The sequence below is a fragment of the Salmo trutta genome, chromosome 16, assembly GCF_901001165.1.
Source record: "Salmo trutta chromosome 16, fSalTru1.1, whole genome shotgun sequence".
Taxonomy (NCBI): Eukaryota; Metazoa; Chordata; class Actinopteri; order Salmoniformes; family Salmonidae; genus Salmo; species Salmo trutta.
This window is the reverse complement of record NC_042972.1, coordinates 45,549,358-45,568,623: the sequence shown is the minus strand read 5'-3', so window position 1 is coordinate 45,568,623 and position 19,266 is coordinate 45,549,358. Positions and strand designations below refer to the sequence as shown.

At 40.4% G+C, this 19,266-nt stretch overlaps 1 protein-coding gene across 1 annotated transcript in view; it reads right to left on the bottom strand.

Moving 5' to 3' along the window:
* Positions 1 to 19,031, bottom strand: part of LOC115150852 (metabotropic glutamate receptor 6) — a 30,352-nt gene extending 11,321 nt beyond the window's left edge. The window contains exons 1-4 of the mRNA XM_029694592.1: positions 18,282 to 19,031; positions 16,524 to 17,134; positions 340 to 556; positions 48 to 183 (exon numbers count right to left, since the gene is read on the bottom strand). Coding sequence (XP_029550452.1) covers positions 48 to 183; positions 340 to 556; positions 16,524 to 17,093 — 923 coding nt within the window. The 5' untranslated portion in view covers positions 17,094 to 17,134; positions 18,282 to 19,031. The remainder of the gene's footprint in view (positions 1 to 47; positions 184 to 339; positions 557 to 16,523; positions 17,135 to 18,281) is intronic.
* Between the last annotated feature and the right edge of the window lie 235 nt (positions 19,032 to 19,266).

The following is a 19,266-nucleotide window of genomic DNA, read 5'->3' as shown; positions in this document are numbered from 1 at the left end:
GGTTATGTGACAACAGTCCTAGGGAAAGGAACTAGTTTGCCACTAACCTGATGTCGTCCTCATTGGCAAAGATGATGACCCCACGAGCATTAGAGGTCTCCATTAGTCTCTTGATGATCTTATCAAACCCACCTGGTTTCGGCTCTCGAGGGATTTTGATGGATTGGCCGATGCATAGACCTCCTGAATGAAGGGAGAAGAAAGACAAGACCCAAACCAAGGCTGCTCCTCCATTGGACGTCATGTCCTCCCCATATAGTACCATCAGTTCTAACACTATGTTGGCCATGGTTAAGCTACACCAGAACATTTTAATTCACCCCTAAATTCGGAACAAACCTGCCTCTCGAGAAATCTGGAGGAAGGCATCGACGCCGCTCTCACCGTAGTTTCCTTCTGAGGCCAGTGTAGATACATAGTTCCACCCCATAGCCTTGACGATGTCCACCATGGCCTGGGCCTGGTAGGAGTCAGGAGGGACCACGCGGGAGAAGAACTCATAACGACTTTTGTCACTCAGCTCTGGAGCCGTGGACGCATAACTAATCTGGGGGATCTGAAAGATACAGACGTTACATGATGTTAACGGCTGCATGGTTTTAAGAAGAGACCGGAGACAGTCATTAGATTCAAAAGGAGGGTTAATGGATGTTGGACAGCTACTGAACCAGACACCATGTGTTATTATCAAATCAATCTTCGTCGGGACAAATCAGACACAGTTGGTAACCCACTAGGACATGGCGACATTCATCCACTGTAATATTTCTAGAGCTTTACTACTGGTCTATGTCGGCAATAAAAAACCAACGTCATGGTGAAATACAGATGGTAAATTTCACTGCTGTAAAAGCATTTGTTTGAAAAAAATTAATGGATGAGAGGATTAATTTACTGGTGTGCTACTTCCTTAATGACACAGTTTATGTGAGTGGGCTTGACTCTGATCCCACTAATGCCCGCCCATGGCTTGATGAGAGGTTCTTTAGAGGGAGTAGAGAAAGGTAGACACACAAAGGGTTGTGAAGGGAGAAGAAGAGAAGAGGGAGAGAACCATTTCACAGATTATCTGGAAGGATTATATGGGTTTTAGTCAAATTACATTGAACACAGAGGGACAGAGACAGAGATCAAGAGACAAGGTCTCAGCTGTATCTCAGCTGTAAGCCATACAATATATTTAATTCTGATGGTCACGTGCAACTTAAATTTGCTGCTTTACTTTAACTCTTTCTCTCTAGTGGGAACATTCATCTATTACTGTGATATGTATGGCTCCTACTAGTTTATAATCTTCTGTCTGGGAGGGTGAAATTCTATTGACCAAACATTGATGTGATCAATGATAACATCATCTTCAAATATTTACATTCCAACACTAATTCCTAAAGCAACATGAAGCCTCCTTTAATCCAAAATACAAGGATGCCATAATTTATCTTCAAAATCAATTAATTATGGCTGTCAGACAGTCCATCAAAAAAATAAATACATCTGTAGACTGTTATGCTATGTTGCAACCCTAACTGATTCTTTGGCCCTCCCATGTACATTTCAGTGCCATGCGTGTTGAGTTCAATGACATATCCAGGGATCTCTGACCTCAACCCCATAGACAAACCTAACCTTTTTCTGACAGGAACATTTAGAGCATAATTATCTAGATTTCCATTCAAATGTAGTTGTAATCCTTATCATTGGCATAAAACACTCATAACTGAACTGACTTAGATTAGCTGACATGTTATGTCAAGGTGCACATTCTTCTGTGTAACCCATTTTCATTCAGAATATACTGAAATTCCTGACGGCAAAGCATCAGTAGGCTAAGTATTGTTTAGTAGATGCGCTAGCACTCTCCATTTATAGAATCCTGCTCTATAATTGCACTGTCCCTGGACCCTGCCTTGTCTTACCTCCAGCCCTTTCCCATAGCTCTTACAATTCAATCTCAATGTTTGTGTAGTCACAATTCAAATGTTTGTGCTGAAATTAAATAAAATACCACAAAGAACATGTAGTTCAGATGTCATGTTAGAATATTATGTAATGTGATTAAAGAGAACAATCATTCAAATATCTGATATGGGCAGAAAGCTTAAATTCTTTTAATCTAACTGCACTGTCCAATTTACAGTAGCTATTACAGTGAAATAATACCATGCTATTGTTTGAGGAGAGTGCACAATTATGAACTTGAAAATGTATATAATAAACCAATTAGGCACAGTTGGGCAGATTTGAGGCAACATTTTGAACAGATATACAATGGTTCATTGGATCAGTTTAAATGTTGCACATACACTGCTGCCATCTAGTGGCCAAATTCTAAATTGCGCCTGGGCCTTTCTCTTGCATTTCAAAGATGATGGTGCAAAAAAAGCATGTTCATTTCTTTGTATTATCTTTTACCAGATTGAATGTGTTATATTCTCCTACATTAATTTGCACAAACATTTCCACACACTTCAAAGTGTTTCCTTTCAAATGGTATCAAGAATATGCATATCTTTGCTTCAGGTCCTGAGCTACAAGCAGTTAGATTTGGGTATGTAATTTTAGACGAAACTTGAAAAAAAGGGTCAGATCTTAACTGAGTAACTGTGCATACTCTAAAAAAGTGCATACTGGGAAATGGCAAAATAAAGGAATCACTGGAGTAAATGAGGGATAGAAAGTATATTGAAACCACAGGTGTTTCCACACAAGTGTGGTTTCTGAGTTAATTCAGCAATGAATTCCATCATGTTTAGGGTAATGTAAAATAATAGAGTTAGCTATAACTCTGAGTTGGATGGGGACAGACTATATAGAGCACCTAGATGGACAGTATAGCAAGCAACTGGACGGCCCCACCAGGAGGAACCGTTGAATGGATGTTGAACTGGATGCAGTTCCGCATCCAGTTCAACATCCGCTCGTGGACTGCCCCTGGCCGGGGCTGTCCAAGTGCACTATACATTCCGTCTTGGAGCCCACGAGTGGATGTTGCGCGGGATGCAAGGACATCTCAGTCAGAGAGAGCCACTGCTCAACTGGACGTGGAAGTGTAACCAGATCTGGACGGATTCTGCAGTGATTTGCATTTTGCCTGTACATTTCATAATATATGTTTTTTTTATAGGCTTATATGTTGTTTTGGACTATTGTTTAAGACATTCTTTCAGATCAAATTCGATTGTTATTGTTTCAAACATTTGTTTTGGTTGTAGCAGTTGGGCTAGCTAGCATGCTAGCTAACAATCATACTGGTTTGGTTAGCTAGCTAGCTAGTACACACTATCTATCTAGCTAGCACAATACAGCACTAGCTAGTTGGGTTTGTCTAGCTAGCACAATACAACACTTGCTAGATAAGTTAGGTTTGGTTAACTAGCTAGTACACACTAGCTTGCTGGCTAGTACACTAGCTAGCACAATACAACACTTGATATCTAGCTAGTACAACACTCACTAGTACACATATGTGCTTGAGCCAGACCCTACTGAACCCAACTCTCACTTGGCACTACTTGGTGGGCACGGTGTGTAGTTGATCGTCACTACACATTGTGACCCACATGCCGTGCACCCCTGTCTGCGGTCCGCAGATAGACCCTACTCATCTAGCCTAGTTATTTGTATTCCAGTCTGTCCATGTAGCCAGTTGGCTCTTTGCTATGTTAAAATATGTTATTTGTTCTAATGTCTCCAATTCATAAATGTTCAATGTCAAAACATAATTTGATAAACCACCGACAAGGCAAGGCAGTTTACCATTCAGTTCAGCATGTATTTTTCCAATATTAGGGTACGAGATAACTTTACAGTGATCACAACTTTAGTTGGGTGATTCTGCAACTACGGACACTTCTATGTCCTCGGGGTAAATGTTGAGGATTGACACACCTACTCATTCAAGGATTTTTCTTTATTTTTACTATTTTCTACATTGTAGAATAATTGTGAAGACATCAAAACCATGAAATGACACATATGGAATCATGTAGTAACCAAAAAAGTGTTAAATAAGTCAATATATATTTTAGATTGTTCAAAGTAGCCACCCTTTGCCTTGATGACAGCTTTGCACACTCTTGGCATTCTCTCAACCAGCTTGAAGGAGTTCCCACATATGCTGAGGACAAATAACTAATGAATAAACTTTTTTCAAGAGAATGTTACCATGGAAACTTAATGTGACACTGAAGCACATGGCTGCAGCGGACATTTGTTCCAGATGTGATGTCCAGACGTTTGCTTGTGTAGAGAATATTCTTCTTGTCAGACATTTCCAAACAGGCTATAATTTCTTTAATTTGTGGTAGAATTTTGTATATTTTATGTATTTATTGTAAACTATATGCTAGTTGTAATACTAGCCAAAACATGTTAAACAACCCTGTCATTTTTCTGCAAAAACTATACGAAGCATAATTTTGACCACAGTCAATTCCACCACAAACTTAACTGTGGTGGAAATGACAGAACGTGGTGCAAATGATCCATTATGTTATTTACTTTAGGCTTATTTAATCAAGTTTTAAATTAATTAAAAGATGCCACATAAAACACCACAGCACAGACATAGAAACAAAATAAAAAAGGATCCTATACGATACCAGGAACATCTGCAAAAAGACAGGGAGAGATACTGGAAGAAAAAAGAGAAGGGAGAAGTGAAATCTATCTCTGAGCTTACAAAGCGAGAACAAAGAAGCAAGCGAAGAAAATGGAAATGCAACCAACGGAATAGAAGACAGACTTTAAAGATAAAAGTTGCAATGGAGACCTACCTATCAGGCAACACACCACTTCAGTCACCAGATGACTTGCAGCCAGAGGCCAACATACCTGCCCCTAACTTACCTACCCCTTCCTCATTGTCTGCAAGAGGAATGAAAAGTCGAATACTCGCAGGAAGGAAAAAGGTTGGAAGAGGTCGCTCAAAAACATACAGAGATCTTTGCATTACAAATGTCAAACTTGATAATGCTTTACGGAAAGCTGAGAAATACAAAAAAAGGTATTCCCCAAAGACAAAGTCAAAACAGCAAATGAAGGGAACTCTGAATAACTTGAGAAGGATTTAATTGTTTAAAGATTCCATCATTGCAGAGTTAAAGCAAAAGTATCAGAACATGTTCAGGGCCAAGGACAAACAAGTGGCTTCAAAAATGCTCAGAGGCTACGCCCTGAGAAAGTATGGCCTGGTCAAAGCCACAAACAGAGAATGAGGGAAAAGGGAAACAGGCCAACAAGTCTTCAATACTGCATTAAAAAGCAGTGTAACAGAATTATCACAGCCACAGAAGACAAAATCAGTAGATTCTATGAACGTGATGACAACAGAGCAACAACCGGGAAAAAGGACACACTAACGAGGAGCTAGAACAAAAAGAAGAAGCGCTTCTTGAATGGTACAATTCAGAACCTTTATCAGAAGTTTAAGAGGGAATATTCAGAGATTAAAATGTCCTACTATGAATTCTTCAAAAGAAGAATTTGGGTTGTCAAGCCAACAGTCCAGGATAGGAACACATGCCTCTGCAAAATCCACGCCAACCTCCAGTTCATGGTGGACAAACGACAGTATCACAAAGTGATCAGCTGCAACAACATTGAGAACCTTATTGAATCTTTCTGCTGTGAGGACCTAAAGAAAGAGTGCATGTACACAGTGTTCCCTTTGCCAAGCAAAAGAGCTTAAACATCTGACTTTGATGCTGGTGAGCAGACATGCTGGTTTAGGTGGAAAAACAAAGCTGAAGAGAGAAGACAAAGAGGGAAACATGGAGAAGTTCATTGTACATTTGACAGTAAAATAAAATGTGTGTGGCACACTACAGACTCTACTGGAGGACTTCTCCAAAGGAATGAAAGAGAACTTGGGGAAACACGTGTACAATATTCGACACCAATAAAGAGGAGATCATTGTGCATATTGACTTTGCAGAGAACCACTTGTGTAAATACACCAGTGAAATCCAGGCAGTTCACGTTGGTGATTCTCACAAGCAGGTGACCCTCCACACCTGTTTTGGATATACTACAAATTATACAGTTTCACTTTGCTCACTGAGCTCTTCTATGCGGCATGACCCCTCAGCTTTCTGGGCCCATCACTCAAAAACACTGGCCTACTTCCTTGAGCTTTGCCCATCGGCTTCTTTTGGAATCTTACTTTGTCTTATATTAATTAAATGTTTAACAATGGTTGTTGTTCAAAATGTTTGCAATAAAATATTGTTTTCATACGATTTGTTTTAACATACTGTAGATGTCATTTCCACCACACCCATATTTTCTGGGTAAATTAGTATAGTATGTATAATTTACATTGATTGGTTTGTTTTAGATAGGTGGTTGATATCATAATCTCACAAAAAGGTTGGGTGGAAATATTTTATTTTTCATGATAAATAAACATTTTCAGCTGTCACAAAGGCAAGTTTATACATTCAGGGGTCGTGTTGAATTATTAATATTAGGAAAACCTTAAAAATCACAATAATATTCAATACAAGTTAATGTACAAATGTATAAGAAATATGTCTAAATAAATTGTATGATATTTATTTTTCAACTAAAATGGATGTTTAATGACGTGATGGAATTGACATTTGTCCATGGCTGTCTGGGAAAAATTACAAAAATATATAAATTCCTGAATAGTATGATCGCAGCCATTATCAAATATTGTTTCTAGACAAATCAAAGACAATTATAATACTGGTAAAATGGTGTTTCAATAAGTTTTAATTTCTGAAATCTTGCAGGGCCAAAGTGCCCGAAGTTGCAGAATCACCCATTTACCATGTTGCCAACTTTTAGGTAGACCCACAACTTTTGTTTAGTCTGGAAAATATTGCAAAACATGTTGATGCTCTCATTATCACTGTGTTGACACATACTGCTTTTTTTTGTTACTATTTTGCATGGGTGAGCCTGGTGGATGCCACACCCCTAACTCAAGCTGATCTGAAAGAGGTGGCTGCAGCTTTGGTCCATGTTGTGTCTAGAACTGTCTCCACACTGACAGGAAAACACACTCACTGCTGTGAAGAAGCTTGCCAGACCCAAATGCTTCAAATGACACAATTACATAAGAGGCTGTCTGTTTGACAAGGTGTTTATCAAAAGGAAACCACCAGAACAATCCCTCACAAGGTCGACTAAAAACTGTGAAAAAGTACGTTTATTGAAACTGTTTTATCATTAACTAATGATTCATTAATTACATGTTGCCTACATGTTGTGTTACCCTTTCCTGATGTAATTTAATAAATCCTGACTGCTGTCTCTAGGTTAGTATTATATGGCACTTGTAGCTGAATGTATTGCTAATACCGCCCTGAAAACATTGCCATTCCCATGCTGTTTCAATCTGTGTATCTCATTAATCATTTACATAAACATCTGTGTGTGCTATGTTGTGTTGTTTTTCCTGTGTTGACAGTTGGTCAAAATGACAAGAATTACAAATATATTTATACATTTTCTTTCATTGATTTTGATCTAGGTGCCAGTTCCAACATCATAAATTGTGTACTCTGCCAGGTCTGAACTACATGTTCTCTGTGGTATTTTATTGAATTTGGCCAGTTCATTAAGTACACCACCTCATTCACAAAAATGGTTCGCTCCTACAGACAGACAGAGTCACGTGGCTGTCACTTGCTATATAAAGCAGGCAGACAGACATCGATGCATTCCATTACTGTTCGATTGAATGGGCAAAACGAGTGACCTAAGAGACTTTGAGCATGATATGATCGTTGGTGCCAGGCGTGCTGGTTCCAGTATCTCAGAAACGGACGGCCTCCTGGGCTTTTCAAGCACGACAGTGTCTAGGGTTTACCAAGAATGTTGCGACAAACAAAAAACATCCAGTCAGCGGCAGTCCTTTGGGCGAAAACAGCTTGCGGGTGAGAGAGGTCGAAGTAGAATGGCAAGAATCGTGCAAGCTAACAGGCGGACCACAAACAGGCAAATAACGTTGCAGTACAACAGTGGTGTGCAGAACGGCATTTCGGAAAGCACAACTTGTCGGTCCTTGTCATGGTTGGGCTATTGCAGCAGAAGACCACACCGGGTTCCACTCCTATGAGCTAAAAACAAGAATAAGTGGCTCCAATGGGCACGTGATCACCAACACTGGACAATTGAGGAGTGGAAAAACATTCTCTGGTCCAACGAATCCTGGTTCCTGTTGCGTCATGCTGATGGTAGACAGGATTTGGCGTAAGCAGCATGAGTCCATGGCCTCATCCTGCCTGGTGTCAACAGTACAGGCTGGTGGCAGTAGTGAAATGGTGTGGGGAATGTTTCCTGGCATGCGTAGGTCCCTTGATACCAGTTGAGCAACATTTGAATGCCACACCTTGTAGAATCCATTCCCCGAAGAATTCAGGCTGTTCTGGAGGCAAAGGCAGGTCCGACCCGCTACTAGATGGGTGTGACCAATAAACTGTCAACTGAGTGTATATATTAAGCTGTAGAGGGATAAGTGTGTTGACTACCGATGCCACCCCAGGTTTAAACGAGAGCATGTAGAGTTCTGCCTAGGAAAAGAAGGAAGGAAGACCCAGAGTTACCTCTGCTGCAGAGGATACGTTCATTAGAGTTGCAGCCCAAATAGATGCTTCACAGAGTTCAAGTAACTCTCTGGTATGCAATCTGGTTTCCGCTCAGGTTATGGATGTGTCACTGCAACCTTAAAGGTCCTCAATGATGTCACCATTGCCCTTGATTCTAGGCAATGTTGTGCTCGTTTTTTATTGACTTGGACAAAGCTTTTGATACGGTAGACCATTCCATTCTTGTGGGCCGGATAAGGAGTATTGGTGTCTCTGAGGGGTCTTTGGCCTGGTTTGCTAACTACCTCTCTCAAAGAGTGCAGTGTTTGAAGTCAGAAGATCTGCTGTCTCAGCCACTGTCTCAGCCACTGCCTGTCACCAAGGGTGTATCCCAAGGCTCGATCCCAGGCCCCACGCACTTCTCAATTTACATCAACAACATAGCTCAGGCAGTAGGAAGCTCTCTCATCCATTTATATGCAGATACAGTCTTATACTCAGCTGGCCCTTCCCTGGATTTTGTGTTAAACGCTCTACAACAAAGCTTTCTTAGTTTCCAACAAGCTTTCTCTACCCTTAACCTTGTTCTGAACACCTCCAAAACAAAGCTCATGTGGTCTGGTAAGAAGAATGCCCCTCTCCCCACAGGTGTGACAACTATATCTGAGGGTTTAGAGCTTGAGGTAGTCACCTCATACAAGTATTTGGGAGTATGGCTAGATGGTACACTGTCCTTCTCTCAACACATATCAAACTGAAGGCTAAAGTTAAATCTAGACTTGGTATCCTCTATCGTAATTGCTCCTCTTTCACCCCAGCTGCCAAACTAACCCTGATTCAGATGACCATTCTGCCCATGCTAGATTACGGAGATGTAATTTATAGATCAGCAGGTAAGGGTGCTCTCGAGCGGCTAGATGTTCTTTACCACGGCCATCAGATTTGCCACCAATGCTACTTATAGGACACATCACTGCACTCAATACTCCTCTGTAAACTGGTCATCTCTGTATACCTGTCGGAAGACCACCTCTTAGGCCTCACTCCCCCCATCTGAGATATCTACTGCAGCCGTCATCCTTCACATACAACACCTGTTCTGCCAGTCATATTCTGTTAAAGGTCCCCAAAGCACACACATCCTTGGGTCGCTTGTCTTTTCAGTTCGCTGCAGCTAGTGACTGGAACGAGCTGCAAAAAACACTCAAACTGGAATGTTTTATCTCAATCTCTTCATTCAAAGACTCAATCGTGGACACTCTTATTGACAGTTGTGGCTGCTTTGAATGATGTATTGTTGTCTCTACCTTCTTGCCCTTTGTGCTGTTGTCTGTGCCCAATAATGTTTGTACCATGTTTTGTGCTGCTACCATGTTGTGCTGCTGCCATGTTGTGTTGCTACATTGTTGTTGACATGTTGTGTTGCTACCATGCTGTGTTGTCATGTGTTGCTGCCATGCTATGTTGTTGTCTTAGGTCTCTCTTTATGTCGTGTTGTGTTGTCTCTCTTGTCGTGAAGTGTGTTTTGTCATATTTTAATTTAATATATTTTTTCTTTTTAATCCCAGCCCACGTACCCACAGGAGTCCTTTTGCCTTTTGGTAGGCCGTCATTGTAAATAAGAATTTGTTCTTAACTGACTTGCCTAGTTAAATCAAGGTTAAATAAAAATTAAAAATAAACAGACATCTCAACATCAACTGTTCAGAGGAGACCAGGACGTCCAGACTAGTCAAGGATCATATCACCTCTACCTTACCTGCCACCCTTTACCCACTTCAATTTGCTTACTGCCCCAATAGATCCACAGACTATGCAATCGCCATCACTCTGCACACTGCCCTATCCCACCTGGACAAGAGGAATACCTACGTAAGAATGCTGTTTATTGACTATAGCTCAGTGTTCAACACCACAGTACCCTCCAAGCTCATCATTAAGAGGCCCTGGGTCTGAACCCCATCTTGTGCAACTGGGTCCTGGAGTTCCTGACGGTCCGCCGACAGGCGGTGAAGGTAGGAAACATCACCTCCACTGATCCTCAACACTGGGGCCCCACAAGAGTGCGTGCTTAGCCCCCTCCTGTACTCCCTGTTCACCCATGACTGCGTGGCCAAGCACGCCTCCATCTCAATCATCAAGTGTGCAGATGACACACCAGTAGTAGGCTTAATTACCAACGATGACAAGACAGCCTACAGGGAGGAGGTGAGGGCTCTTGGAGTGTGGTGCCTGGAAAACAACCTCTCACTCAATGTCAACAAAACAAAGGAGATGATCGTGGACTTCAGGAAACAGCAGAGGGTGCAACCCCCTATCTACATCTATGGGACCGCAGTGGAGAAGGTGAAAAGCTTCAAGTTCGTTGGCATACATCTCACTGACAAACTGAAATGGACCACCTGTACTGGTGAGGTCAGTACAGGTGCATCAAAGCTGGGACCGAGAGACTGAAAAACAGCTTCTATCTCAAGGCCATCAGACTGTTAAACAGCCATCACTAGCACATTAGAGGCTGTTGCCTATAGGCATAGACTAGGAATCACTGGCCACTTTAAGTTATGGAACACTAGTCACTTTAATAATGTTTATATACACTGTATTCTATACTATTCTACAATATCTTAGTCCGTTCCGCTCAGACATCGCTCGTCCATATGTATATAGTCTTAATTCATTCCTACATAGATTTGTGTGTATTGGGTATATATTGTGTAATTTGTTAGATATTACTTGTTATATATTACTGCACTGTCGGAGCTAGAAGCACAAGCATTTCGCTACACCCGCAATAACATCTGCTAACCACGTGTATGTGACCAATAAAATTTGATTTGATGATTCGATCTTAGTCCTGTATTGACACATTGCCTGTTTGATGGTTCGTCAGAGGGCATAGCGGGATTTCTTATAAGCTTCCATGTTAGAGTCCCGCTCCTTGAAAGCGGCAGCTCTACCCTTTAGCTCAGTGCCGATGTTACCTGTGATCCATGGCTTCTGGTTGGGGTATGTACGTAAAGTCACTGTGGGGACGACGTCATCGATGAACTTATTGATGAAGCCAGTGACTGATGTGATGTACTCCTCAATGCCATTGGAAGAATCCCGGAACATATTCTAGTCTGTGCTAGCAAAACAGTCCTGTAGCTTAGCATCTGCTTTATCTGACCCCTTTTTAATTGACCGAGTCACTGGTGCTTCCTGCTTTAATTTTTGCTTGTAAGCAGGAATCAGGAGAATAGAATTATGGTCAGATTTGCCAAATGGAGGGCGAGGGAGAGCTTTGTACACATCTCTGTGTGTGGAGTAAAGGTGGTCTAGAGTTTTTTTCCTTCCGGTTGCACATTTAACATGCTGATAGAAATGAGGTAAAACAGATTAAAGTTTCCCTGCATTAAAGTCCCCGGCCACTAGGAACGCCGCCTCTGGATGAGTGTTTTCCTGTTTGGTTATGGCGGTATACAGCTCATTGAGTGCGGTCTTAGTGACAGCATCGGTCTGTGGTGGTATGTAGACAGCTACGAAAAATACAGATAGTGTGGTCTACAGCTTATCATGAGATACTCTACCTCAGGTGAGCAAAACCTTGAGACTTCCTTAGATATCGTGCACCAGCTGTTGTTTACAAATATACATAGACCGCACCCCTTGTCTTACCAGAGGCTGCTGTTCTATCCTGCCAATGCAGTGTGTAACCAACCAGCTGTATGTTAATCATGTCATTGTTCAGCCATGACTCGGTGAAACATAAGATATTACAGTTTTTTATGTCCCGTTGGTAGGATATACGTGCTTTTAGCTCATCCAATTTATTATCCAGCGATTGTGTGTTGGCCAGTAGTACGGATGGCAAGGGCAGATTAGCCACTCGTTGGCGGATCCTCACAAGGCACCCCGATCTCTTTCCACAATATCTTTTCCATCTCTTTCTCCTGCGAAAAACGGGGATGAGGGCCTGTTCGAGTGTCTAGAGTAAATCCCTCTCGTTCGACTCATTAAAGATAAATTATTTGTCCAGTTCAAAGTGAGTAATCGCTGTTCTGATTTCCAGAAGCTCTTTTTGGTCATAAGAGACGGTAGCAGCAACATTATGTACACAATAAGTTACAAAAAATGTGAAGAAACTAACAAAATTGCACGGTTGGTTAAGAGCCCATGAAACAGCAGCCATCCTCTCCGGCTCCATCTTACTTGCGCCAATTGTGTACAGATCCTTGCGACATGGGGCCGTACATTATCATGCTGAAACATGAGGTGATGGCGGCACGACAATGGGTCTCAGGACCTCGTCACAGTATATCTGTGCATTCAAATTGCCATCGATAAAATGCAATTGTGATTGTTGTCCGTAGCTTATGCCTGCCCATACCACAACCCAATCGACCACCATGGGGCACTCTGTTCACAATGTTGACATCAGCAAACCTCTCGCCCACACAACGCCATACACGCTGTCTGCCATCTGCCCAGTACAGTTGAAACTGGGATTCATCCGAGAAGAGCCTACTTCTGCAGTGTGCCAGTGGGCATCGAAGGTGAGCATTTGCCCACTGAAGTTGGTTATGATACCGAACTGCAGTCAGGTAAAGACCCTGGTGACAATGACAAGCACGCAGATGAGATTTCCTGAAATGGTTTCTGATAGTTTGTGCAGAAATTCTTTGGTTGTGCAAACCCACAGTTTCTTCAGCTGTCCAGGTGGCTCGTCTCAGATGATCCCGCAAGTGAAGAAGCTGAATGTGGAGGTCCTGGGCTGGCATAGTTACATGTGGTCTGCTGTTGTGAGGCCGGTTGGACGTACTGCCAAATCCTCTAAAACGACGTTGGAGGCGGCTTATGATAGAGAAATGAACATGCAATTATCTGGCAACTGCTATGGTTGACAGTCAGTATGCCAATTGCACACTCCCTCAAAACTTGAGACATCTGTGGCATTGTTGTGTGACAAAATTGCACTTAATAGAGCGGCTTTTATTGTCCCCAGCTCAAGGTGCACTTGTGTAATGATTATGCTTCAGCTTCTTGATATGCCATACCTGTCAGGTGGATGGATTATCTTGGTAAAGGAGAAATGCTCACTAACAGGGATGTAAACAAATGTGGGTACAACGTTTTAAAGAAATAAGCTTTTTGTGTTTGAAAAATGTCTTGGATCTTTTATTTCAGATCATTAAACATGGGACCAACACTTTACATGTTGCGTTTACATTTTTGTTCAGTGTATTTGAAAATATGTGAAAGTGTTTGCTATTGGACTGAATGTAAATATATACTTTTACATAATCTATACAGCTAAAAACAACAATGGCATTGACATTGAGGTTAAGAACGTATACTATATCAATTTACCTAATTTTGCTAACTGTTACTTTGGACAAAAACATCAGTATTGTGTAATGCTTTTTATATAAAAACGAAATCTTAAAATTACAGCGCAATGAGCAAACTCTGAATTTTCAATTAATCTTAATTAATCACAGCAAATCATACGATTAACGTGATTACATGTGAAAATCCATGTGGAACTTCACATGTCCTAAAACCACGTGTCTGACTCATGTGAAAGAAATATGAATATATATTGTGTTTTTTTACTTGTCATTTGTCACTTGTGTCCGAAAGCCACATATTTTTTCCACAATATTTTTTTAGCACATTTGGTTCTTTGGAAGTTATGGGAACATATGTTTTCGGTTTCACATTGGTTGGGGGAATGAAATCCTACGTTTCCTGCAAACTCATTTCTTTTTTATTGTGAAAGAGCATAATTGAGATTCAAACTTATAATCTTCTGGTCTCTATCTGTGGAATTAGTCCACTGCGCCACCAGAATAGAGCTACCATGCCATGTTTTCTTACGCATGCAAAGCTGTTTATTTTAGTTTATTCAAATAAGAGGATAGACAGAGTTTTGTTGATGCTGAGAAAGGAATGTATGTTTTTATATAACATTCTTAGAACGTTCTCTGAACGTTATTAAAGTTTTCTTGTGTTTTTTTATGGATAGTTTTTTTAATGTTCTCTGAACAATTTGAGAACATGACTTTAAAATAGAACAATGAAGAAACCTATAGGAAACGTTATGCTGAAGTACTGAAATTCCCACAGAAGAACATTATTTCTTAACATTCTTGGAACAATGAGAACATGACTTTAAATAGAACCATGAGGAAACGTTATGCTGAAGTACTGAAATTCTGAAGTACTGTTGTTTCTTAATGTTGTTTCTAAATGTTCTCTAAACTACAGGACCAGTCAAAAGTTTGGACACCCCTACTCATTCAAGTGTTTTTCTTTATTTTTACTATTTTCTACATTGAATAGTAGTGAAGACATAAAAACTATGAAATAACACATATGGAATCATGTAGTAACGAAAAAAGTTTTAAACAATTCAAAATATATTTTATGTTTGAGATTCTTCAAAGTAGCCACCCTTTGCCTTGATGACAGCTTTGAGGTGCAGTTAATTGCCGATTTCTGAGGTTGGTAAATCTAATGAACTTATCCTCTGCAGCAGAGGTAACTCTGGGTCTTCCTTTCCTGTGGCAGTCCTCATGAGAGGCAGTTTTATCATAGAGCTTGATGGTTTATGCGACTACACTTGAAGAAACTTTCAAAGTTCTTGACATTTTCCAGATTGACTGACATTCATGCCTTAAAGCAGGGGTGGGCAATTCCAGTCCTCGAGGGCCTGAATGGTGTCACAGTTTTGCTCCAGCTAACACACCTGACTCCAATAATCACCTAATGATGATCTTCAGTTTAGAATGCAATTTGATTAATCAGCTGTGTTTGCTCGGGATGGAGAAAAAGTGTGACACCGATCAGGCCCTCGAGAACTGGAGTTGCCCACCCCTGCCTTAAAGTAATGATGGACTGTCATTTCTCTTTGCTTATTTGAGCTGTTCTTGCCATAATTCGGACTTGGTCTTTTACCCTGACATGTCTATATTCTGTATAGTACCCCTACCTTGTCACAGCACAACTGATTGGTTCAAATGCATGAAGGAAAGAAATTCCACAAATAAACTTTTAACAAGGCACTCCTGTTAATTGAAATTCATTACAGGCGACTACCTCATGAAGCTGACTGACAGAATGCTAAGAGTGTGCAAAGCTGTCTTCAAGGCAAAGGGTGGCTATTTTGAAGAAACTAAAATCTAAAATATATTTTAATTTGTTTAACACTTTTTTGGTTACTACATGACTCCTTATGTGTTATTTCATAGTTTTGGTGTCTTAACTATTATTCTACAATGTAGAAAATATAAAAATAAAGAAAAACCCTTGAATGAGTAGGCATGTGCAAACGTTTGATTGGTACTGTAGGTCTATAACCTCTCACATAGTTTTAATATTAACTCATGCAAAAATCAGTGGCGGTGCATGGGTAAAATCACTGTGGAATGATGATGACACACACACTGTCATTTCACTCTGAAAACTCTCAAAGGGAAACGCTGTCATAATACCTTTCATGACAGGTCTCTGGAAGAATCACAATACTATAGTAACAATGGTGAACTTTTAACTTTTAAGGCACAGCTGTTAATTGAAATGCATTCCAGGTAACTACCTCATGAAGCTGGTTGAGAGAATGCCAAGAGTGTGCAAAGCTTTCATCAAGGCAAAGGGTGGCTACTTTGAAAAATCTGAAATATATTTTGATTATCTGTTTAACACTTTTTTGGTTACTACGTAGTTTTGATGTCTTCACTACTATTTTAGAGTAGAAAATAGTAAAAAATTAAGAAAAACCCTTGAATGAGTAGGTGTGTCCAAACTTTTGACTGGTACTGTATATTAACTCTGATGAAGAAAATGTAAGTGTGTGAGGATGAGATTATCTTGGCAAAGGAGAAATTCTCACTAACAGGGATAAACAAATTTGGGCACAACAGTTCAGCATGGGATTATAATATAGGGAGGGCTAAAAATGCACAGCACAGGAAGGAGTCTCACCGCAAAGAGTCTCAGCACGTTGGCCACCATGATGGACACAGAGCTGCCTGATGCCCCGATTACTCCCACCACCCTCTCTGGTTTGCGAATAATGGGTGGCTCATTGTTGGAGCAGCGTACGTCTGAGTTATCCTTCTGGATGAGGGCCTGGACGAAGGTGAGTGACTGCTCCAGAGCGTAGGTGTCTCTGGAGCAGGTGTCCAGGACCATGGCCCCCAGGGTGATGTTAGGCAGGAGGTCAGGGTCACTGTTGATCTGATCCAGCGCATACAGCATGGCCTCCATACGGTGGATCCCCTTCTCCCTCTTGATCTCCCCACAGGGCACACCGGCCGGCCCACGGGAGTGCACTGGAAACAGGCCACCCAGGGTGATGTCTCCCTTGATCTTGATGGAGTGTGGTTGTGTGCCCTGCTGAGCCCATGACTCTGGACTTAGACCCAGAAACAGCATCCACAGTAACCTGAGCAATGTTGTTACATGGCATCCAAACAGTGGACCAAACCGACAGCAGAACTGTGATGTGTGGCACTGTGATATCATGATTCTGGCCACCAAAGGTTCCTGCATCCAGTGTTAAAGTACCAGGCTTCTCCCTCTACATTTGATACCTGTGAACAGTAATGAGGACATGTTGGTCTTTGGTTTAAGTTCAGTTATAGCTTTTGTTACATCAATTTTAGACTAATTCTGAGTGAACAAAATAACTTTTAATCATGCAAATTGATCTGCAAGCGCTCTTACCATGACATCAGAAATTGCTATACAGTATGTCTTGGCATCAAAGGCATATTACCAAACATTATCATTCAAGCAGACAATATAGGACATGACACTTCAGTTCTTCACCACAATCTCAAAATGGGTATAAAAATATGTGTCTGTGTCCGAGAAGATCTACTGCTTCTAGACTTAAACATAGTCACACTCAACCCCCACAGCAAAGAGTTTTCTAAGTAAAAGGTATCTGCATGGAAAAGGTTGGACAAGTAAAACACAGCCAAGGGAGTAGCAAAGAGCATAGTGATAACATCTCATAAATATTGCACAAAAGCTAACATGGACAGATATTTGTTTTATGAATGTTTTTCATGTTCTGTAAAACTATTTAGGTTTAATGAAACATAAGGGAAACATAGGGGTGAGAAATATAATTAAGGGGCATGTTCAAGGTACAAATATGTGTTACGCAAAGAACAAGTCTTATCCTGATTAATTTCATCCTGATATGAAGCTAAGAATATAAATATATACTGAAATATTTATAGCTCAGTTTGACTGCCTAGCCAGCTTACTTTCCTTCCAATTTCACTGTGTCATCCAATTAAGTTATAACGGTATTGAAAATTGGTATATGATGTAAAAGATTTGGTTTAAGAAAAATCCGACTAAAGATATTGAAATTACAAGTAAGTTTAATTAAAGTTGTATCTGTTCATGTTTTTTTTGCAAAACAGAGTTTTATCTTAGTTGTATGATTATCATCCAACCAAACATCATATTCTATCATTTGATGCAACATATCAATATTGTGCAAACAATGAAAAAACTGTGTGGGATACTGGCCTGAAGTTTACACAAATGATGCAATGCATTGAAATAGAGATATGCCTCACAGAGATTAAATGTTCAATACACAGTACGGGTAGCAAGCTTAACATGTATATGACACCTAATAAAAGAGTCAAATGTGACCTAGGTTCTTGAAATCTGAAAAGAGGTTTATGGGTGTAATAAATATAAGAATTGACTGCTTACCTGAACATTCCATTTGGACCAGTCTCGATTTCATCCATCACGCCAACACTCCCAAACAGGTCTATTCCCATGTTAAATATGTGATGATGTTCATGTGCCAGATTCTTCATTGTTTTCGCAAAAAGTAAATCCATTAACATCTCAGATATTATATGTATTTTCTAAAAATAACTGGAATGGACTCAAATCCTTCAATAACATAACATTTGTTTTAGTTAGCAAAAAAGTATCGAACATTTTGGCTTTCGAGGCTTAGTGTATAGCATCGTCTGAATCACGGAAAAGTACAAAAAGCACAATATTATGCCACTGAGATTCTACAAATCACTGCCAAATCCCGTAAAAGTTCTCTACCACTTGCTCTCTGTTTATGTCACTGCCTCGTTCTCTCTGTTGAACCCTCTTCTCTCTCAGTGCACTAATGGGCACAGATTGAGATTATCATGTGGCTGTCTGTGAAGAAAGCCCTTGGTGGACTAGCCTTTATATTTGTATGCAGCTGTACTATATGTAGTAACCTCCCCCTTTTATGATGGAACTCCATCCCTTTGCAGGGGAGATTAGAAAGGCAGTGACATGAGAATACATTCTCATACACACCTGTAGAGTATCATGTTCTAACAACTGAAACATGTTCAACTAAAACAATAGTGATTCACAATCACATGCAAATTATAAAGATGCATCTGTTTCTCCGCTGTATAGACAAAATAATTTTCTATAGCATCTCCAGGATCAGTCACATTAATCAGTACTGTTAATACCCGGCTTAAGTTGATATTTTAGTGATCTGTTTGATACCCATTGGATTTGATCAAATCAAAGATTTTGGTGCAAAAGACCTTTCTCACAGAATCTTTAATAACTAAATGTCGACCTGATACAGATTCATAACAAAACATAAATAATTATTTACAGTTGCTAGATACGGTGTAAGATTTTAGTCCGTTTTCTGTCTGCCTATACCGGAAAGAAGACTATACAT